General features: G+C 51.1%; 1 protein-coding gene across 2 annotated transcripts in view; it reads right to left on the bottom strand.

The window, feature by feature from the left end:
• LOC126522043 (uncharacterized) overlaps window positions 1-23,379 on the bottom strand; it is a 197,534-nt gene that overhangs the window by 42,569 nt on the left and 131,586 nt on the right. The window contains exon 1 of one of the 2 annotated variants that reach the window (XM_050170824.3): window positions 20,161-21,262. The exons of the other annotated variant lie outside the window; for it this stretch is intronic. Within the exon in view, the coding sequence (XP_050026781.1) occupies window positions 20,161-20,166 (6 nt within the window). The 5' untranslated portion in view covers window positions 20,167-21,262. Of the gene's footprint in view, window positions 1-20,160; window positions 21,263-23,379 lie in introns of those variants that run through there. 2 annotated transcript variants of the gene reach the window in all.

Below are 23,379 nucleotides of genomic sequence, written 5' to 3'. Positions count from 1 at the left end.
TGGTTCACATACCCAGTGTATAGGATGCCTTATCGGAACACCGAAGACTGTGCTCTCTTAATCAGCTGGCGTCCGCAGTACCTTCAGTAGCATTGCACGGTTTTACAGAGAGAGTACGTAAAAGACAGAGCGGAAAGGGGCACGCGAAAGAGGAGCAGCGATTGCAGCAGGGGAGAAGAGCGCGGAGTGCAGCGAGCGGGGCGCATCCTGATTGCGGCCTGATGCCCGAGCAAGAGGGGAGCTGACGTGAGGAATGCGTCTGCCGTGTCTCTCCCGAGTGCTCATCTATAGCGGTACTGGCTTGGATTTGTGCGTGCTTGCTTCCCTCTGCGGTCTTTTGGGGGCCTGCGCGGCCCACAGCGCCGCCGTCTCCGAGCGCTGTTCCAGCAAGGCCGGCGCTCGTGCAGACCGGCGTGTATAAGAACCTCGTCGTGCTTACCTTCAGGAAGTACAACATTTAAGCGGGTAAGAAGAATCTGACGCCGAGTCGCTGTGTTTGGACGGCTGGTGCCACGACGGAAAGTATTCCGTGCCGGCGCGTTCGAGACGGCTTAACCTTTGGTGCTCGCATGCCACTGAAGACGGAAAATGAGGAGAGTGATACATATTCGCTTTTTTCGTTTCTCTCTTTACTTGATGTCACAACTCGTACTTACGTAAGACGCTGTGAACCTCCAGATGAAACGTAACAGTGGAGACCCCTTGCTTGACGCGCGAGCGCTTTCCCTCAGATATTGCGGCGCCGACCAGCCTGATTTGATGCCAGTGCGTTATACGGTCTTCCGGAACGCTCGGAGTCATCAGCGGATTCGCGAGCTGCGAGTCTGCAGCGTTCAGCAAATTTGAAACAGCGCGACAGCAACTGACCACATGGTCGATTATTATTATTATTATTATTATTATTATTATTATTATTATTATTATTATTATTATTATTATTATTAGAATGCTTCTCAAACATGACATATTGACACGGAACGCCAGTTAGGAACAGGCTCGCAATCTGGCAATTGCAAGAAATGCCATAAAATTAAGTAAATGCACACATGAAACAAAAATTTTGAAAAGTGAATAACTTGTAGAAAAAGTGAGTAATTGAACAATCAGATCGGATGAAAAGATAATTAGAAATATTTAATAGAAAGAGAACCTTCGGTCAACGACTGACACCATGAGGAGTTTCGAATATATTGTACAGTCCGGTTAACCTCCACTTCTTTTGCATCTCATTTACCTCTCTCTCTCTCTCTCTCTCTCTCTCTCTCTCTCTCTCTCTCTCTCTCTCTCTCAGTAAAAGCAAAGAATAAATAAATTACCACAGCTACTTTTTGTAGCTTCAGGGAAGTAGCATACAGCATTAAACACGCCCTTGCGGGCACGTCCTGTGCCGAGGGACAAACAAACAAGTCAAGTTTATGACGCGGAGTTACAAGAAACCGTTTTTGTTGAATTAAAAATTGGTCGTAGAATAAAAAGTAGAGGTCAGTAGATTCAATACCGTTAACCGTACTGTGTTCTCCGACTTTCAAAAGCCCATCAAAATTTTTCTGTTGTGTTTAACAAAATGTCATTCGTTGCAGTATTGTTAACTATGGGAATGAGAAACTCCGGCTGTCAAGCACTTACTACTACGACATGGCCGCCGGTTTGTAATAAAAAAAGAGTCCGTACTTTCTGGCATCACACCGATGTTGTGAGTTACAGGGGGTGTGGGCCAGACAGTATATGCAAGTCAACCGCTGCTGCTGCTTTAGCCTATAGTGCCACGTTCAACTAATTTGATGCAGTGCATGTGCAGCTGGACGTTGGTGCTGCAGCGTTGCTCGCACAGTGCGAAAAGCGGTCAGGACGGGAACCAGCGTGTCACTCCGCGTACTAGTTTGTCCCTATGTAGTAAACACGTACGTGTTTTGCAGAGCAAGACGCTTAGACACGGACAACAAAAGAAACAGTGCCCGGCTGAGCATACGCGCAACCTACAACTATAGGGAACGTATAGCGACAAGGTGCGACTGCGGCAACTTCGAACTACATCTTGGCGCGCAGCGACGGACGAGGCTTCGCACGCCGTCCAGCTTCCACGATGCTGCATGGAATTAATGGCGCCGATTGTATATGTACACGCCTCGAGTCACGGAGCAGCCGACGGGCGACCCTCTTACGTCCTTGTGACATTGATGTGCGACACCTTCGCTCTCTTCCCGCCCCGCATACAACGCCCTCTCGTTGTGATGTGCTCCGCGCAGAGCCACGACGCGTGACGCATATAGGGAGCCTCGATACCGCTGTGCACAGAGTATTTCTATGTTGCCCTCGTCGGCCTGGAGTCCTATGTGCGCCGGCCTCGCTTTGACACCCCTTCAGCATTCTGGTTTGTTTCGAGCTGGGTCAGCCTCCTGGCTCTTTGCATACAGTCTGCGCGGTCGTAAACACGAAGAAATATCTACGCAGTCGCTATAGCGGCTTTCTATATTTATTTTTTACCCCTGCGTTTCCATTCGGCAGGGGAGAGGTAGCAGCTAGGTGCCGGGGGCATGGCGCGTTGAAGCGTATCGAAATGACTGGCATTATCCTAACCTTCTGCTGTTCGTAAGTGTTACTCTATGTGGGACGGTAAATTTGGTGGACGCCGAGGGACTTAACATGTTCTCTGTGGTACGGCAATTTTTTACCGAGACCAAGCAGACCACGGCACTGCGAAAACGAATAAGTGTCTTCGTCGCAAGAACCGTACTTTCCATGCTGAAAAAAAAAAAAAAAAGCTCCTTAGAGAAGAGAAAAGCGGAGTCGGTAAATACGAGCATTTTGCGGTAGTTTGCCTATACGGTACGCAGTATGACTTCTTGTGGCTTTCAACTTCCCACATTCGGGCCGGAAAAATCGCGGGTCGCTGCGGCGTTTTCTTGCCTAAGTACAACAGCTGTTGCTGGTGTCCGTTGACATTAAGCTAGTGCGCGTCGTTTACGAAGCGCTGTTATACTGCGCCAACGGACCACAGGAACGGTTAGGGCCGTTGAATACGGACGTAACGGCTGCGCGTTCACTTCGCCTTGCCCGCTGCGTATCGCGGCCGAATGCAAATTAGCAAGAGAACCCGGTAACGCAGTGCTAGACTTTGCGCACGTGTCTGGCACCTGTCGCTCGGATTAACCTCAGCACCTTGGAAGAAACGTCTCTCGTTACTCTGTACCAAAAGAGGAAGGGGGGCGGGAATAACTGAAATTTCATGCAGCGGTTATAAGTTTCGCGAACTGGCTGCCCCTTCGTTTTTCCAGTGGCAGCAACAGACGCGGCACTCCTGCTTTAAATCACTTGAACAGCTGTCGTTTGCCCCGACATCCATTTAGAGTAGAGGAGGAAGTGGGGCTAATGCGTTTAGCTGCTACTTCGAGCGTCTGGGCGTGCTGGTACGTGATGGCTCTGGCATAACTTTTGCGAGGACGCAATGTGCAGAAAAACTGTTATGCTTTTGTTCTTTCTTTTATGTCAGACCATTGGTTCTACTCAAAAGATCTCCGTTTTCGACGCCAATTGAAACTCTTAAACTGCGGGTTCTCTCATTGCTTAAACATGTAATAAAGAAAATTAAATAACGTGCTCAGCCCAGATTAGTAGGTGACCCACTTTCATAGCACGGAAAAGGTCAAACATACCTTGGAAAGGTCAGAAAGTACGCGAAAATATAGGACTGGTAGCGACACCGCCTTCTCATTCCCGAGCTAACTCATCATGACGTCACGGATATGAACAGCTACTCCTCACGGTTCTCAGAGCTAGCCAATCGTATAGCAATAGCCCGTGGTTTAGCGATAGCGAAACGTAACAGCGTGGAATCGATTGGGCAACTTTTGGTAATCTTCGCTGCACAAGAGCGGCCCCAGCGAATCGCTGTATGTACACATGGGCGGGCGAAACAAGCCCGATATTGCTTGCGTCGCTTCACTTCAACGACTTGTTTCAGCGACTTGCACTTCAACACGTCATGCCAGAAACGACCGCTTTATTACTCTCTAAATTAACCAACATTGAGCTCAACACTACTACACGGAGCGACTCATTTTGTGGCGTTTTGCCACTGGCCGTCAGACCGAAAATAGCCCACGAAGTCGGTGCTCCAGCACTTCGAGCGCTCTGACGGATAATCGAAAACTGGTCCCGCGGGGATGCATGGCGGCGCCTCGCGAGCACAGCCAAGCTGTTCTTCTTGTGAGGCCACACGGTTTGCTGTCCAGGTTGTCTGCTTACACTCGCGATGTTTCACGCGCTCTTTAGCCTTATGTGTCTTCCTTTCTTCTGTTTTGGAAAAGAACGCTCGAGCGGATACGCGAGGTGACCTAGGACAAACGGTCGCTGTCTCAAGAGTTCAGCGGAAGCGACAGATGTTCGCGGAGCGGCGTAACCGCTCTGATCCCATTCCGCGGCTCAGCCCCATGCTATCCATTTCGGGCCAACGGTTCTCCCACGTTTCCCTTCTCGCGTGTCAGGCCGCGGCGCCCAGGGATTCTACCGCGTTCGAAGACGAGCCATGTCCCAAACGTATCCAGAACAAACCTGCCGCGATCGAGACAGGGAGGGGAGGGGGGGGGGGGGGGCGTCGCATATGGCGCAACCCATGCAGACGCGACGTCGACAAACACTCATATACGCGGCTATGAGGTGGACCACTGGCTGCGCGCTGGAATTGCTCGTTTCGTCGGAGGGGCCAGCATGCCTTGACATCTGTCTTTTCCAGCGCGGGGCGAGCGAATAACGTTCTCTATTCCTTTTTTTTTTTTTTTCATTTCAGAACTGGCAGTTGAGCCGTTGTTACATAGGTGTACGTGTGTTTGTATGCGAAGAAAAGCAAAGGCACGGGAGGCAATTGGGTGACGGCGCCTATCTTGTTTTCTTAGAAAGTGGTAGAGGCACGGCTACGTTCAGGAAATACGTACTGTTACGTTTCGCCTACAACGCGCGGTAATGCCGGCGCGGATGCAACGGACGCCGGGGCTTTGTTCAAAGCGGCGGACATTTTGGCCCGTTCGACGCCGCCGCAACGCCTACCCGCCAAGCGTGTCCAGGCGTGTTTCAGTGCCACGTGTCTTCGTGTGTGCGTGTGTGTGTGTGTGCCCACGCTTGTCAATGCGCGGCAGCCGGGGAGCGGAGCTCCCCAAGTGAGGTGCCAGGAGGTCTGTCCGTCGGCGGGTTGGCGATGCGTCACTACACTCGGCTCAACATGTCTCTCGGCTCGACCGTGCGCGCCGTCGTGGGCTCATGCTCCGCCGTCGCGTGGGCTCATCCCGTGACCTTCCTTCTGGCCCGCGACGCCGAGAGTATAAGAGCAGCTGCCCCCGGACGCCAGGAGGGAGGCTCCGATTTGTACTGTTGAGTTACGTGCTCTCCCGTCTCTCCACTCCGGTCGACCTGACCGGCCGCTCTTTTGCTATGTTAGAATAAACAAGTTGTTCTGTTACCAGTCTACTCTTGCTTTGCCGGGACCTTCGGATGCTTCCAGTGCCCCAGGCCGCCAGGCCAACGCTACCCTTGGGGCTTGCGACCCATTCGCAATAACGGGCGTCAGCACCGAGACCCCAACAGTACGCTTGGGCTCAAAGAGTGTCATCTTAGTATCGACGTCTCTTTCTTTCTTTCTTTTGTTATTCGCCTAGGAAAACTTGCAGTAGACGCGAATATTGCAGCACGTTGGCGCCAGCCTGCAACACCATGGATGACATCAACCAGTGAGTGATACGCGACCTGAAGCGGCGCCCATTCCCCTGCCGTTTTCTCTTCACCCCGGTGGGGCCATCTTTTGGTCTTATTTCCCAGCTTTTTCTACTTTCGTCTCTGTTTTCCTTTTTTTCCTTTCTCAAATCCGCGCGTTTCCTACAAGAGTTCCCACCGACTGGGGCGATGGGGTGGAAGGGGGGGAGGTGGGAATCACGATCGAACTCAGCCTCATAAAAAAAGAAAAAAAAGAAGGAAGAAAGTTTTCGCACATGCACAGCACGAGTCTTTCGAGCGGCCGTATGTGCCCTATAGCTATAACGCGTGCACTACGAAAAAAATGAACAAGGAAAGAGAAACGAAGAATGAAAGAAGAATCGGGTTGGCACTTCTCACGATGCACCGGCCGCATCGCGTATGGCTTCGTTTTCATTCCAGCGATATCCTTCCTGGTTCACGCGCTGGCTAGTATGCATATATATACACACACACATACATGCCACGGCGAGCGCGTGCGCTTGCAAACGAACGTTCGCGGAATACGCGATGTGTCGTGAGCCGCCCGCGCTAAGCGTCTATACAGTTCTCCTGGCGCGTGCTCGCGTACACGCCCCAGCCGCATATTATACGAGCGGAGCCGAACCTGACGCGACTGTAGACCGTAGTCGCCGTTGCGTGCCAAGCCTGCGTGCCATGGTGGCGGGTTCTCGTGAATGGCGCACATACATACACGCGCGCCTGCACGCAAACCATCGCCCGGGCGCACGCGGTCGGACCAAGCCGAGCCAAGCAAGCTGGGCGAAAGGGGGGGGGGGGGGGGGGGAGGAGCGAAACCACTTCCTGCTGCTCTGCCAGCCCTGCGGCTACACGCGCGCGGGAGCCCAAAGCTAGCTATAGCTAGCTGTCTGCGTGCCCGGATGGAATCTGCGCCGTCGCCTCCTGCAGAGGGTCTCGGAGCAGCGGATGCCGGCAGGAATCCATCACTCTCCCGACTCGCGAAATCGAAGCTGCGGCCACTGACAGTGCGTGCTGGCTGCATAGTCAGTCCTCGCGGCTTCCTGGAGCTTTCTTTCTTCTTCTGGCGAGCTCTTCGGGAGTCATCTCGTCGTCCTTACTGCCTGTTCTCGCTATAGGACTCCCTCTTTCTCTACGTGTGTGCGTGCGCTGCGTGTTTTCGTCCCTTGAGCTCCAGAGTTCTCCTGTCTCAGTTTTGTCTTTCGTTTTTCGCCATACAAGCGCTGACGCTGAGTTGGAATCACGCTCGTGACCTTTTCCGCGTTGAATGCGTGCTTAGCGCGCATATATATGAAAGCAGCGAGGGTGCGGTCGGGGAACAGTGGAGGACATATAAAGGAAAAACAGGCGGCAGGCAGGTTAACCAGAGAATAACTCCGGTTGACGGCCCTATACGGGGAAAAGGTTCTTCGAGAGATGACAGAAAAAGGAAGGAAGGAATGAGGAGAAGAATGAACAACGCGCATGACTATTACCTGTGTGGGCACATCCACACGTCCTGTCAAGACTCCACGCAAAAGATGCCAGATTGAGCGATACATTTTTGTGACTTGGTGACGGAGAGCGCACTGCACGATGTTATAAGTATATGTTTACGTGACAGTGGCACTCTGCACGAGCAGGCGCTTTCGTAGATGTAACTATACACTGTATACACGCTGGCGGGCGCAGGTCAGTGCGGGTCAACTGACATTCACGAGAAGAGCAGACGGGAAGAAATGCGAAGTTTTAAATTGTTAATGCTTCGGCGCAGAATGATGGTAGTGATACACTGTAACCGACAGCGCAATGGTACAGCGTTCGCTTAAACACTGGTACAGACCCGGCGGCCGCGAGAAAAACGCTTTGATTGGTCGTTCACTTGATGCAGCATCTATGTTATCCACGTGGTTGTACAAACGGTGCCCTACCCAATGGTTCGAGCTGGGAGATAGATAATGCTAAACTGTGTTCTTTTTTTTTTCTTGGTAACTGCTCCCGTGTCCCGAAGGTCGCCTATCAAGAGACTTGACTATCTCCTTTTTTTCCTGTCGCCTTCGCAATCCGCCAGCGTGTAATATAGCACCGGTTTCACGGAGCCTACCCCAAACTTTCCTTTCTGCCTCTTGTGTATAATTTATGTACGCGTCTATGTGACGGAAGAAATCTTTTTCAAAATAATTTACGAGCAGCATCACTATGCACGCCGCGATTATTTGTATATCCCCTTCCTCAAACAGGTCCCGCAAGCATCTCGAAGCCAGTATTATATCAGCGTGCAGGCCACTAAAAACGAGTCGTGTCCTTTTCTTCCGTCTCCTTTCATCGCGGGCAAAAAAAGAAGAGGAGGGGGGCGACAACAACACAGGGTTGGGTTGTGTTAAACAGGTAAGTGCAGTACAGTTCCAACCTGTCAGATAAGCGCGGGCCCCAGGTCTGTTTTTCGAGCACGTAAACAACTACCCGTGAATGCGCGTGTCGTGATCTCGCGAGAACGGCCGAAGTGCATGTATAGCGAGTTGTTCACGCTCGTCGAATGACAAGAGACGCGTCGCTCGAAGAGCGGGACGTGATTGGAGTGCCGGAGCTTCGTAACGAGACGGCACTTATACCACCGGGGTCGATGAACGACGACGCAAGCTGCAAACTTCCAGCGGGCTGGGGTATACGATATTTTTGCGAAGGATCTATGTCACGTATACCTACCTGCATGACACGCGGCCGTGCCTCTGTGCGCCTGTAAAGTACACAACGTGCTCTCGACATGCGAATTACTTGAGATAACATCGAGACTGAAACAAAAAAAAAGAAAACAAGAGCAACGGAAATGAGACATGGGGCATTTGAGAGAACAGAGCTATGAAAACGAATCTCAAAAAAAAAAAAAAAAAGCGCTGCTTGCCGCAACCTATAGACCACCGCTGCAATCTCACTCGCTTTCACTCGCAAGATCGATATGGATCGAGTCGCAATTACGCGGCGCACCGCCGCCAGCGTGTCAGATCGAACATTCATCGTGCTCGTTTATTTTTTTTTTTTTACCCTACCTTCTCTTCTTCCGGCCTTCCTGAATTCGCCTGCCACAGCCAACTTCAGTTCCCAGGGGTACATCTCGCCGCGGTGCACTCAACGTCGCCATAGTGCTTCCAACCGTCTACGCGTATACACAGCCTCGCTCGTCTGCTGCCTGCAGTTGTTAGTTTCCGAGACGATCCTTTGCCATAACTGGCTATTTTTTTTTTCGATCCTATCCGTCACGTCTGGTGAAACGCGACGTCGGAGATCGCATCCCGGCATACAGACGAGGCCGAAGTCGTAGACATTGCCAGACTTGTGCAAGAGAGAGAGAGAGAGAAATGTATAGAGGGAAAGAGTCAACTTTTTATGCGAACGTGAGAGCCTGACTAAATAACTATATGCCTCGCCTTCAGTAGTTTTGGATTGCTCGAATAAAAGACGAAAAACAGAGTGTTTTGAGGGATGAGATGTCGATAGCACAGATGAGATCTTTCGAGGCTCTCCGATCCAAGTCGCTCCCACCAACTGTTTATGCGAACGTGAGAGCCTGACTAAATAACTATATGCCTCGCCATCAGTAGTTTTGGATTGCTCGAATAAAAGACGAAAAACAGAGTGTTTTGAGGGATGAGATGTCGATAGCACAGATGAGATCTTTCGAGGCTCTCCGATCCAAGTCGCTCCCACCTTTCGCAGCAGAAGCAGTGCCGCCCACTTAGCGTATAGTTCCGCAGAAAAGACGTATTCTTCGAGCTACTGTGGTTATAGCGCCGGTGGCTTGCTAACCACTTGGTTAACGTCTCTCACGTTCATGAAGTGCGGACTTCAGCAACGGCTGGCGCCCTATGGAGGGGGCAAGAAAGATGATGAAAAGCCGGTTCGAGCGTATATACCTCTGCCTGGAGACAGCGTGAGTGAATACAGAAACGTTTGAAGCTTTTTTGACGGGACGTCCTTACTCATTACCATCGGTCTAAGTAGTATTTCTTCCAGATTGCAAAACAAAATGTGCAGTGTCACGTCATCCTGAACTTGCGCAAAACGACATACATCTCGTTTGCAGTACATCGGACGTCACATCCCGCGTGAGAAGCCACGCTACCGCGTGTAATGTGCAACAGCATCCGGCGTTGCTTCTAAGATTCCCTGCAATAGTTGAAACGAGGAACGAGTTGCGTGTCATTAAATGACATCGCGTTGTTTACGTTGCCGTGCCCCTTACGCAAACACGTAATTAACATTGCGCGAACAAACATTATTAGGAATCGGGCAGAGTAGCAAAATGGGAAATGGGCAAGCGAATGCAAAAATTTCCAAGCCAACCACCTTCTGGCACGTCGGATCTTTGCATTCAAGTACAAACGTTCAATTTCATGAAGTGCGCTTTATTGCTTTCATTGCAACCTGGCATGGTTCGTCTGGTGTAGTAGATGCTTAGAAGAACACTAACGAGCAGCGCTATAGTAAATTAGTTTAGGTTAGTTGCGCATTGCTTCAAAAATTTCAAAACTCTATATGAATTTATTTCGCAAGAAAACGTTGACTACTAGCGGGAGAACTGATGACCATAATTCCACTCTTTTTTTAATTCCGTGCCGGAACGTCTGAGTAACGTCACCAATTATAAAGCATCCTATCGTACTTCGGCTTGATGCAGCAAAGGTCCTCGAAGCTTGCTGTTGTTCAGGATTTTGCTCCTCTAAACTGCAGTTCAGTTCATTCTTTGGTGATTAACTAAGAACCAGACCCGGGTAGACACTGTTGGAATCTGTGACGTCACGTCTAGCTATAGGGTGCAGAAACTTCGGGGATGCGTCGCCACTCGTCTATCGCTCACGGGCTTTTTTTTTTTTTTTTCTGGTCTTATACGAAGCACCCTCTGACGGTAGGAGTGAACCTTTTACTATTCCAGGAGCGTGTTTTATGGCGAAGCGGTTAGCCTCTAGTTGGTCGGGGTTTTCTTTTTCTTTTTTTTTTTTTTTGTGCCAGCGTTCGCGGTATACTCACACAAAAAGCGTGGGTTGATTCCGGAGGCAGTACAAAGAAGCAAGAAGCGCAGAGTGTGCTGTTTCTCCAAGCGGCATCACGTGATGATCTCATCGGGCGACATCCTCTCTTGACGAAGATGTCATCGCGTGACGTCACGTTTAACGCGATAACGCCGTCAGATTACGTCATCGGGTGATACAGTCAGGTGACGACGCCGTTATTCTCGGCCATTCGAATTGAAATCCGAAGCTATCGTATCTGCAGCTTGAGTGTAAGTCGTTACGATTTCTCTCGACGCAATTTACTTTTTCAAAAATTAAATTCGTTCAATAAGGCACTTGCGATTGCCGGACGGCTTATAGAGGAAGGAGCATGTATGCTGCACTTCGGCACACGTGTAAGCGCGCGTGACGTAACATCGCAAGTGGGCGGTGGTGCTTGTCTGACGTAGGCAACAGCGTCGCTGTACGTCCACTTTCACAGGGTGGAATTAACGGAGGCGGATATTTTTTTATTGATTCGTGGAGGTCGAGTCGTGGGTCTTGACGTCCAAAAGCAACTTCGTGGCTATGAGAGATGGGTTAGAGGACGAGTTCAGATTAATTTTGGCCACACGGAGTCGTTAAACGTACACCCATATATTCCAGGTACACGAACGTGTGCGTGTTTTTTTTTTTTTTTTGCATTTCACTGCCATCAAAATGATGCAGCCGCCGCGACCGGGAAGCGAACCCACGACCTCGCGCTAGCTAACAGAACGCCTTAGCCACGGGGCTACAATGCGGGGTGTATAGAAGCGTGCTCGAGCAATAGAGCATATTATAGCCTCATCATAAAGCTGCCGCACGAACCCGAATAAACTGTAAACGAACGTTTGTCTCAGGCGTTTAACGAAGTTCGCGCCTCTGCCACCATATGGCCCCCAATCATCGTCGTCATCACCATCGCAACTTTATTGCACTTCAATTTGCAGTTACAGTTTTTTTTTTTTTTTTTTTGTGCCAGACAGCTAAGGCGCAAACGCCGCCACGTCCGTTCCCTGTGTTGCTGACCCATTTCTGTTCTCGACAGTTCAAGTTTGCGCGCGCGCGCGCGATTTATGTATCCTCTAATGACGGGCGTGCGCACAGGCAAATGAATTTTCCTCGGATCGCTGCGCGCAGCAAGGCCCCTCGTAACCAGTTTCGCTCTGCAGCAAAGGCCGGCGAAATGCGGAAGGAAGCGGCGGACCACGATGGGTCGTTTAGATCGCAACCAGGCGAGGCAGCTGCAGCCATGCGCTTGTCGTTAGCGCCTCCCTGCTCCATTTAACACGACCGGCGTGAATTCACATGCAGCGCTGCGTCCCTGCGTGGAACGCCGTAAAACGACCTTGACTTCGCTGTGGAACGCAAGCCTAAAAGCCCGATGCGTACGCCAAGCGCCACTTCCTACTCATCTGTTTGCCTCGCTTGAACGACGTTATCTGCATGCGATGCTCGTAACGGCAACGGTCCGCGCGCATCGCTTCATTCCTAAGACCAATCACACGGGCAGTAGAACATCGCCGACAATTAGTACAAATACATTCATATCTGTTCGATTGGTTCAACAGTGTCGTCAGTGTTTCCGTGCCATTGAGGAAATTAGACAAAGCTTCTACTCCGAGAGAAAGAGAGGAGAATTTCCTTGAGGAAAATCAGAATTCGTCCTGAGTGAAGCAGTCCTCTGTAGGCAGAGCTGAGCTCAGAACGAAGGCAAAGAGAAGAAAAAGAGGTGTGTAAAGAGTGTTGGTGAGTACAGGTTGTGGGATGCGATTATATGAAAGTTGGTGTCCGAAGGGCCCGTTCGCAGCCTTGAGTCTAGAGCTCTGTTGACTAAAAATTCTAAGAGAACCTCGATGTCTCGTTCGGTATGATGTCCGGCAAAGGGTCCAGCAACCCTTCGTCATTCAACGGTCTGTTACCGATTGGCGCCAACGAAGAGGCTAATGACTGCCATTTCCAGTCATATTTGAGACAAGCAAGAAATCTGTGTGCTCCGCCGTCTCAGGCACTTCGTACAAATTACAACCAGGTCAGTCCGTGCTTAAACACGACGCATATATTCTCGAGTGCTCCCAGTACGTTCGTAAGAAAGAGATTAGTTTGAAAAACAAAAGAAAGGAAAGAGGTGGTCGTATTTAACATAAGGTTTCCAGCTGTATAAGCGAGAAAGTTGCTTTAGCTGTTCAGGCCAACGTCGCCATTGTCATTTCTCCAAATGTTAACATGCATGCGAAGGGCAGCATTGGGTCTTGCGTCACCAACAATCGGAACGGCTGTAACTTTCGCCGGTCTAAATACACAGGTATTTCTGCATTAGGCCTTGAGCGGAGTGTCACTGCCGCGAAAGGGTTCGAACCCGCGATCCCTTGATCAGTTGCAGAACGCCGTAGCGTCTGATGTGCGATGCTAAAAGCATGCAGCTTCTCTCTCTCTCTTTCTCCTGCTCGGGTCAAAACGTCCCATCTGTGCCTATGGCTCTCAAGACGCCATCACAGCCCAGACATAAAAAGGAGGTACTGCAGGTGGAAAGGGGCCTAAAACAACTCGCGCGGAGCCAGCCACTGCTGAGTAGGAGGGCGTCCTGCGCCACTGTCCCTATATGAGAAGAGCACTTACTTTCCCAGCGCTCTCAGTCAATTATTGCGCGCAACGTTAACGACTGTGTGTTCTGCGCAGGATCGTAAAAAGCCTGGCGCACACGTCAGGGCCCCCCCGCGCTCGTCGCCGCGTTCGTCGAAAGCTTTCTCCGGACGAACTCGTCCGACGCGAACGTACATTTGCCAGGGTGTGCCCCTGAACCGTCCCCCTCTTCGCATCCAATCTCGTTTCGACGGTGAAGGGTTGTAAAGTACTTCCCGGCGCGCCGGTCAGTGGTCGCGTGACGTCGAGGACGATGGCGGCGAAAGTGTCCGCAAGCCATAAAGCTCTTTCGCATCTCGAAAGACGAGGCCTGACCCCTCCCGTCACCCAACTCCCCTCTCCCCAGCACACACCCTGTACCATCCTCCTCTCCACCATACATTTTCCTTCATATGCACACACATGCGCAAACCACGTGGGTGCCCCTATAGAGTCAACAAACCCCCTCAAGCCGTTGTGAACCGGATTTGAGGTCGACCGTGTTTGCCTCGCCATTATTCACGTTGCCCATGTGCAGTTCCTCTCGATCGCGTTTGCTCTTTGCACGCTTTTGTTTGACGGAGCGTGGCGGAACATGTGACGTGCGGTATGCGGCTTGCACGCGTTATGCGTCGCGCCAGTTGGCACTCCAATCTATATGCCGCGCGAATATGTTATTCGACGCACTTCCGCTCCGCCAACGCCCAACTGGGACAGCTCTAGTGCCGCATATTTGATAACGGGCAGCGACCGAGACAAGCGGGCCCGCACACACAAGCACACATACATACATGTTACAGACATACGTTGAAGTTCGGCGATCGTCCTCTGAGCATTCTTTCTATGTCCCGTACTCAAACGCACAGTGATAACCATGTTCCATCAAGCCAGCAACCATCTATGTCTCCTAATACATACATACATACATACATACATACATACATACATACATACATACATACATACATACATACATACATACATACATACATACATACATACATACATACATACATACATACATACATATGTGCATCATGTCTTTTGGTCCACTGAATGACAAAGTACCTAATTTTCTTGGAGACGTATGATTGCCTATTTCCGGTGTCAACGAAATGACATCGGTTTGCCTGAAAATTTATCATCAACCCACGTAATCCCCTCCAGGTCTCGAAATCTTTTCGCTTCTGTCTGTAGCCGTTTGGTTGCACTAGTCAACCACCGGTTTATCTAAGCTGCGCAGCGCAGAACAGATACACGCGATGCTAAACGGAGTGCCCATATGCATGCACAGTGTGTAAGTTGTGGCCTTATCCTTGCCATTGTGTGCACCTATTTCCCAAATGTGTCTCTCCTCTAGTGAGGAGAGACACTTTCGAGCCCCCAATTAAATTTCGCGTGCGGCCAAAATGACAAGCAGATGTGCGACGTGCTTTTCTCAGTGCGTCGTGCATCGTCTCTATCGTCGCCGCGGAACCCATTGCTTGGAAACCCCCGCGTCCTTGCGCATATACCCTGTCTCCACGATGTAAATTACCACCGGAGAGGGCGCAACAGCTGCCCGTTCTTGGGCGAGGAGGGAATAGAAAGAATGCGGAAAGAAAAGCCGAGGAGTCACACAGACTACACACGCACTTCAGTTCGCGCTGTTTCAAGAGCTTTCGGCACGCCCTCTATGTGATCCCGTACGTGAAGGACTGAACCTCACATCGGAGCCGCATATATAGTGCCGAGCTCTTGCTGTTATCGTCGCTGTCATTGCCTTCGCTGCATATCGGCTGACAGGTGGGCGGGATACGTGCCGGCGCTATGGGCGACTCGCCGCGAAATCGTGAACTCCTTGCCTTCGCGTCATATCGTTTCGGAACCCTGTTCATAAGCGCGGCAAAAAAATACGGGCGCCGCGCCAACTCCACCGAACACGAAAACTGCACACCCTATGCTCCATTCGTGCGGCCGATTTCGAATGCAGGAAGGTCTCTCGTGTTCTTTTCTTCTCCTGATCTTCTTTACCCCTTTTCCTTGTTTCTTACGCGCCCCGCACTGCTGAGAAACGGCGTCAGCCGCCCCCAGCCCGGCAACAGCGCACCGCCCATGCGGTGCACGCAAGAATGTGCTCCGCGGCATATTTTCACGTGCCGCCGGCGCAGCCGCCAGAGTCGGCAAGTTCTCCCTTTTTGCCCCGCCGCCCTCTTCTTTCTTTATCGTCTTCTTCAAACACCCATTTGCTCTCACGCGCAGGCACGGGTTAAACCCAGTGTTTACGAGTCTACGCTCGGGTCGCCGACGTAGTACACTGCTCGCGCACAAGGACTGTATGCGGGACCTGGTAGTACCACGAAGTCGTCTAGCTCCCCTCCCCTTCCCACCTCCCCTCTCTCTCTCTCTCTCTCTTCATCATTGCTTTCGAATAGCTTGCGCAAGCAAACACAGAAACCTCGACGAATGGTTCAGGAAAGAGAACAGCGGCCGTGCCAAGCCGGAAGCCATTGCGAAGATCAACGGTCTTTACTCGCTACCTGTGCATGCTTGGCAAGCGGGAAAGAGCAACACTGTGTGTTTATATGGGAAGGGTCTTCAGCCGGTACGCCGCGTTGTTTGGCATTGCAGCTGCCGCCCATTTCATTAGCATTTCGGCACGGAGCTAGAGAAAAAAAAAAAAGTTCGTTAGACGCGAATACACGTCGTCGTCGGACAACGGACGACTTCCCGCAACGATCAATTTCATTGGACTCCGAGAGGGAAGCGCGAGTATACGCAACAGAGACGAGAAGCGACGAGCTTGCAGACGCAGAGAATACGGATATAGCTCAGGAAGACTTGTTTGGTCGGCCAGTCGCTTGCGATCTACAGGATACGTAATGACGCGAATTGGAAACAAGAAACGCTGAGGGAAACACGGGGAGCACCCCGTTGCTTTTGTTTCAACGTTCATAGTGTGTCGCCAGTTAAGTACAGTGCAAAACGAAGGCTAGGGCTCGAGTCAGCCAATCAGTAGAGAGAGCCAGACACGATTTTCCCCGAGTCGCCGCCACATGGCAAAAGATGTCCGGTACTTCAAGCAGGCAGCCGGTGCATAACCTCGGGCCTGCTCATCGCATACCCAGTTCTCCACGCAACAGCGCGTTAAATAAAACACGCGGGCTCACCCGTGCGCAAGAGAACTCCGAAACCTGCCGACTCGCCGACCCGTTGACTCGGCGCGCATTCGTCACGTCGCGTGTACGGAGAACGGGGCACGTACAAACATGCCACGAAGAGCAGAGGACGTATATATTTGCACGTGCTCTCACAAGCGGCCATACCGCGCGCTGCGGAAAATAAAAAACAGAGAAAGAAAGAAACAGACGCGCGGCTGCGGCGGCGCACTCACACCCGCGCGCGAAGAAAACAACCCGCGGACAAGTGGCCAGGAAACGCAGCAGCAAGTCTCCTGTCGCCGGGCGTGCAGCGTTCGCCGCGTCGTCGTTTCGAGAGAGAACGGTCTTCACGCGGCGCACACAAACACGCGCGCGCGCACGACCCCCCCCCCCCCCCCCCCCCCGTCATTTTTCCCGGACCCTCATTTGGTATTCCTGCAGACGCGCCCAGGAGCCGCAACAGCACGTGCACGCACTACTCACGTCGCCCCACTGCAAACCCCCCCCCCCCCCTCACCCCGTCCTCTTAACCAGCGCTCAACCGTTTGCTCCCTGCTAAGCCTTGTTTCTCTTTTGTGTTGTTAAGCGTTTAACGTGTTCGTTGGCCCCAGAGAAACGCGCTTTTGTCCCGTTTGTGCGCCGACGTGTGTGCCACCTATAGCTCAGTGTGGCGCGGGACGAAGGCTGCGACGTGTAAAGCCAGACCCGCCCCCGTCTTGAAGTTTTCACGTCGCTTCGCAGTACCTTAAGTATAATCGCAGTCTTGCACTTGCGCGGCTTTGCCACTCACTGTAGATTCATTTTCTCCGTATTTGTTTCCTCTTTTGTGAATAAATGTTTTCTCCTACTACTGCGCCGCGCGCTGTTCTGTCCTCCGCGCTCTTCCCTTGCTCTCTCTCTTTCTCTCTCTCTCCGTACAACAATCCCGTGCGTCGTTTTTTTTTTTTTTTTTTTTTTTTGCACGTGGGACGAAATTGCCGCAGGTGTGCACGCAGCGTTCCGAATCGTGCCGCGTTGCACGCGAGACACCCTCGAGTCTCTCGCGAGATTCTCGTCGTTGCGGATACGCGAAGTGCTGTCCGCGCGAACGTTGCATTGAAGGAGCCGGAAGGAGACACGGTCGATGGTCAGGAGCGTATGGGAGCCGGAATCAAGCATGAATCTGAATACGCGATTGGTCAGATTATCGTGCATGCGATGGAACGGGAGCTTGAAAGGGTACCACCAAGACGTGTTACGTAGCAGACCGACTTACTCGAATTACACATGCAGTGAAGATAACATAACCCCATCGAGAAGATGCGAAAAAAAAAGTGTATTTCCCGTCGAACAGCCGCAGTTGTGTGAGTCGGCGCAAAGAGACATGAGTTCGTCGTAGAAGAAATTGCCCACGGACACGCGATGCATCCTGTCAGTATAAACGTACAGCTTGCTTGCAATTTGCGTTATTTCATTAATTTAGCCAGGAAACGGAACTGTCAAATAAACGGCAGTGCATCTAAAAATGCGGAGCAAAGCTCGCGTCGTTTGCTGTCTTCGAGGTTGGGAATGCCGTTTAGCTTCGTTAGGTGTGTGGTCAGGCTCGAACACTCACAAGAAAGCAGTCGTATTTTAATGGCGCAAAAAGCATGTTGTAATGTTCTGCGGCAGAGATCGAGAGAGATGGGTCTGGAGGCAGGGGGCACTAACTAAGGTGGCGTCTTTGAATCCTATATAGCACAGATGAGGCTCATTCTTCCTGAATATGCTTTAGGTTACTAGCCAACAAGGGGAGGTAACGCTGGGCGCCAAATAAAACTTTAACCTGATTTACCACCAGCACTTAGTAAGAGTTTAATTCATCGATCATTCAGCTGTGGAGACTTACATCCGCAAGATCCATGCAAAAGACAACTTTTTTTTTTTACTTTCACGTCATCAACATCATGAAGTTGGAATATATATTGTGCAGAATCTCGGATTAACATGTTCTTTTCTTTATTTGTCAACTTTGCGCGTTTGCGCGCACTATCACAGTAACTCCATGCATTTCCTGTCCATCAAGTGACACTGGTCACACCACCGCTCGAACGCCGAACACAGGCACATAGGCTTGCAAACGACACAACACCGAAGTTTCACATTTATGTTGGCAGCAACTGCCCAGAGTAGCCCCATGCGTTCTTTAGATTTCTGCGCGCTAGCAACCCTTCGCTCCAACTCCCACTTCCACCCGGGCTTCACCGACGTGAGGCATCGCTTCTATGCGGGCTGTGGTTGGGAGTAGCTCTCACAAAGGCGTACACTTACTTAGATTGGAATGACCGACAGTTCTGCGTGCGAAGCCTGCGGCGGCGGAGAGAACATCGAACATTTTTTGTGCCACTGTCATCGATTTCAGTCGGAAAGCCAAATATTATCTATCGCATTGCGACGACTGGACGATCGGCCGCTGTCCGTGCAAGTGCTACTTGAAGACTGTCCGCCATCGCTCGTCGGCTCACAATGCTGTGAAGGCAGTTTTGTCTTTCTTGAGGGCGACTGGCCTGTGTGAACGCATTTGAGTTGCTCAGACCCTCCGCGTACGTGCGCGAGCTCACCGCGTCTTTCCTCCCTCCCCACCCCTGCACCTACTCTCTCTATCTCAGCTTTCTATTCCCTCTTTCCCGTCCCCAAAATAGGGTAGCTAACCAGACGCATTTCGGTTTACCATCCCTGCCTTCGCTCTTTCTTTCCTCCTCCTGCGCTCTGGCAATATGTAATTTCTCCTTTCCGCTTTCCTAAATGGCGTAGCGCCAAACGTGAACAACAAAATGCACATTCCGTTTGTTTCTTCTTATCTCTAGGTGCCTGTGCCTCCAAATGCTCGGCAAATCTGGCGGTCGAAAAGCCAATATCGGTGTAGCTGTGTCAATGTGCTGCCGGTCGAAAGCCTCTTGCTGACAAAGAACCATGAGACATCGCATGGGATATTATGTCAGAGCACAGCGCAGCTTTCTTGAAGAGCTCGGCAAATGTACATTACCAAGCGCTAAACTCGAAGTTTCACTGAAGCCCAACAACCTGCTTAAACATGCTACATGCTTAAAGGCGCGTACAACATCGCTAATATAAGAATTTTAAGATCAGGTATTGGTCAAAGCAGCGACGAGCTTAGGGAAGTCATCAACACAGCTTAGCTGTTACGCTTCAAAACGTGAGTATTGTGGATTGGTTGATGGTTGGGCGCTAATGTTAGTACTGAAACACGTTCATCTTAACTAAATTTCCTGAGGTCTGCCGCCTTAATTTGCGCCCACATCAAGCTATTTCTTGCACCAAGAAATTCTGCTTCACTCGGAAGAATGCGCGCACGAACGTCCTTGCCAAGCCACGTGCAGCGACACTTCAACAACGTGAATGAGAGGTAGAAATAAGCGGAAGGCTGGGAATAAAAAAAAAAACAAAAAAAAAGTTTGTGGATGCGACCATGGTTCTTCTACCAACGTTTCGGCTATCGCAATTGTCTTGTGGGAAACGACACCTGTTGTCGAAGCGCTGGCATCAGTGTTCATGCTGAGAACTTGGTTCTGTGCCCATTTCAATGTTTAAAAACTTTCCTCAAATTCAACGCCTATTGATCTGCCCGGAAAGAATAACCGTCTTTCGAAGCAGCTTTGAAAAGACCAAACTATCAATGGCAGACTCACCGGCATGTCGAGAGCTTCGCGGCGACCGCTGAATACTCCAACGTGCTACGCCCATCGCACGAAGCAAATAAGTCAGCAAATGATGAGTGCTTGCGTATCCGCCCAAGAAAGAAAAAAAAAAAAAAAACTAGTAGACCAACACGTTGTGCAGAGCAGTAACTAACGGAATCACAGCACGTATCCAATCAAGAAGCCGGTTCCTCCTTAAACGCAGTCGGCATGGAGCACACGCACGCAAACACTTTGTTTCATGATCAAGACCGGGCACTTTAACGGGAATAGCAAATTCCTTCGGCTTGTGGTGCCTTGGTGGTTCAGCTGTCAGACGAGTGGATAAATGATGCAGTCCTCCTTTAATCCTGGTTTGCGCACGGCACCGGACAGGTCCTGCAGCTGGACTCGGATGTCTCTCTCGGTACACGTGAATTGATGCGGGTTACCTCCACGCTAGCGTTCGGTACCTCGGTGCCACTGATCACAGGCACCTTGCAGAGACGAAGACCATGATGAGGCCACGGAACCCAAAGTTGTTTAATGGTGTCTTCGAAGTGTCGTCAGGCTCCTTTCCTTCTCCACTTGCGAAAGACGAGCGGTGCAAACTCTTCGAGCGTCCAAGAGGAACCAACCTTCTGAGCTCTGAGACTGGAGGAGACTCAAGAGACGCAGGCGGACACGCCGCTGACACGACGGCGACAGGTCAACGTTGGAAGCGGCGTTCCGCCACTCCGCTTCTCTTTCCGCCCGTGACACCCAGCCTTTTCGTCTTCTTGACTCCGCGCAGAGGGATAGCCGGAGTCCGCTGTTGACTCCCGTCGCGCGGGGGGGCCAGAGAGGCGCCTGCTGGCCCCGGAGTGGAACGGCAGCTCGAGAGGCACGAGGAGGCAGGCGAGCGAGCAGAGCCAGCGGCAGCGACGGCGGCAGTGCAAGCAGCTTTCACGTCGACCCGTACCCCCAAGTCAACCCTGCCTGCCTGCTTGCCGTGGTGGCGGTGGCTCGCCCTTCTCACCGGAGTTAAGCGAGGGCGAAGCGTCACCACGTGACGTCACGTGACGTGAGAGAGGAGGTCCACGTCAGCCTACCTATCTGCCTACCTGGCTGCCTGCCTGCCTGCTGCTGCTTGCCGCCGCTGCTGCCGTGTTTCTCGACTGCATGCTTTGCTTTGCCTCTGGCTGCCTGATTTCCAGGCCGGGCAGCATCAGCGACGGCGGGACTCGCTCGGTGCTTCCCCCCTCCCTCCCCCTCCACTTCCATCCTCCTCGACTCCTTTTCCGCAGCAGTTGGCGAAGGCGGCGGCAGCCGCGCCATTCCCCTGTGTATACCTGTTGTGGCCTCCCCCGTATTGCCGGCTGGCCGCCGGTTGCAGGAGCATTCTCGGCCGCGATTATTATTATTGATAGGCGAAGGGCGAGGGAAAGGAACAGGGGGAGGAGGAGGTGGAGACGGTGGGATGCCGAGGAGCTCCTGCTGCTGCTGCTGCCGGCTTTTGTGGCTCTCTCTGCGCATCGTCCGTCGGCCGTATTGAGAATCCCGGGGTTCCTGTTTCGCTGTCCATGTTTTCATTCGCTGTCATTTCTTTGAACGGAAGTTTAGTCATGTTAAAGACGTCATGACGAAGAAATAAGGCTTGGCGATGCCTTTACTATATTACAAAGGCGAGAGGTCTGGTGATTCCTGGCGATCCTGCAACACGAGAGTTTCTACCTCGACAGGTTCTAGCGCACTATTTCGTCACTACCAACGCGTGCGTTTCGGGCTTGCTGGAGTCGTCAGATTTGCGAAACTGGAGTGAAGAAGCACCACTAAGGGAATTAGCGCATTCGCGCGGCTCCATTATCGCTGAAGCGTCTACGAAAAAGAAGCCTTTCGATTAGCCACCTGGACAAGTGATGACATTTCTGGTACATACATAATCCGTTTCTTGCACTGGAACAGTGCGCGATGCCTAGACGAGTTTAGCTGGTCTCAGGTGAAGGATGTTCCCGCGTTTCAGCACTCGGAAAGACTTAGGAAAACTTGACACTTGTAGAAAAGGAAAAGAACCTAGCCCGAATAACTTAAACCGCGTGCACAATTCAAGAGTAGCACGCAGCATTGTCAGTCTAAACATGTACTCTCGTATATGCACCTCAGATGCCGAAGCATCGCTTACTTTACCTCCTTCTGCGCGGAGTTCCTTCGGCAGTGCTGGCTTTGTATATTATGTCCCGATAGTGGACTGGAGTAGTGACCATCCCCTTCTCATGATGCGGGTAACGCCAACCTAAACTATGTACCTGTACAGTTTAGGTTACCTTTTTTTGAGTCATCATCACGGATGGCGTTTTCAAAGTTCTGACAAGTGACAGCTGGGGAACGCAATTAAGGAGCGACTAATTGCTGAAAACAACGTCGCTATCGTAGTTTAAGGCATTAGGATAACAATGTCAGGAATGGCCGACTAGAAAGCTGAACTAAGTAGACCTAACTAGTGTTCACATTTCGCTTTCGCCTAATTCATCATAGCTTCGAGAGCATTCTCGATGGTGCCTTTTAACGTCTTTTGCAGATAGTTGCCGTCTTAACCAGGCAAATGGTTAGTATAGCGCTATAGTTTGCTCTGTTGCCGCTTATTGACTGAACTACTGGATTAAGAAGAATAGCTGCAAGGGTTAAGATGCAATATCTACACAACCTGTATCAGCCTGATAAGGACATTGTGCTATTCGACTCTGCAGATAGGTCGCTGCAAATAAACACGCACTTGATGAATGGAAACTCTAGCAGTGGGTTCGGAGTTAAATATGCACAAAATGATTCTGCATATTCTGGCCAAGGAAAACAAGACCTAATGAGTGGTGATCGAGGCCTAGAGCAGTATACCTTGCAGATTATGAGAAGGAAATGTGCGCGAATATAAAAATTGGGATGCTGTGTGTTGGGAGACACACACAAGCTGCAGTTTCATCATCATCATCATCATCATCAGCCTGGTTACGCCCACTGCAGGGCAAAGGCCTCTCCCATACTTCTCCAATTGCCCCGGTCATGTGCTAATTGTGGCCATGTTGACCCTCCAAACTTCCTAATCTCATCTGCCCACCTAACTTTCTGTCGCCCCCTGCTACGCTTCCCTTCCCTCGGAATCCAGTCCGTAACCCTTAATGACCATCGGTTATCTTCCCTCCTCATTACATGTCCTGCCCATGCCCATTTCTTTTTCTTGATTTCAACTAAGATGTC

The sequence above is a fragment of the Dermacentor andersoni genome, chromosome 6, assembly GCF_023375885.2.
Source record: "Dermacentor andersoni chromosome 6, qqDerAnde1_hic_scaffold, whole genome shotgun sequence".
NCBI lineage: Eukaryota > Metazoa > Arthropoda > Arachnida > Ixodida > Ixodidae > Dermacentor > Dermacentor andersoni.
Note: the sequence above shows the minus strand (reverse complement) of the source record. Positions and strands in the feature narration are given on the sequence as shown.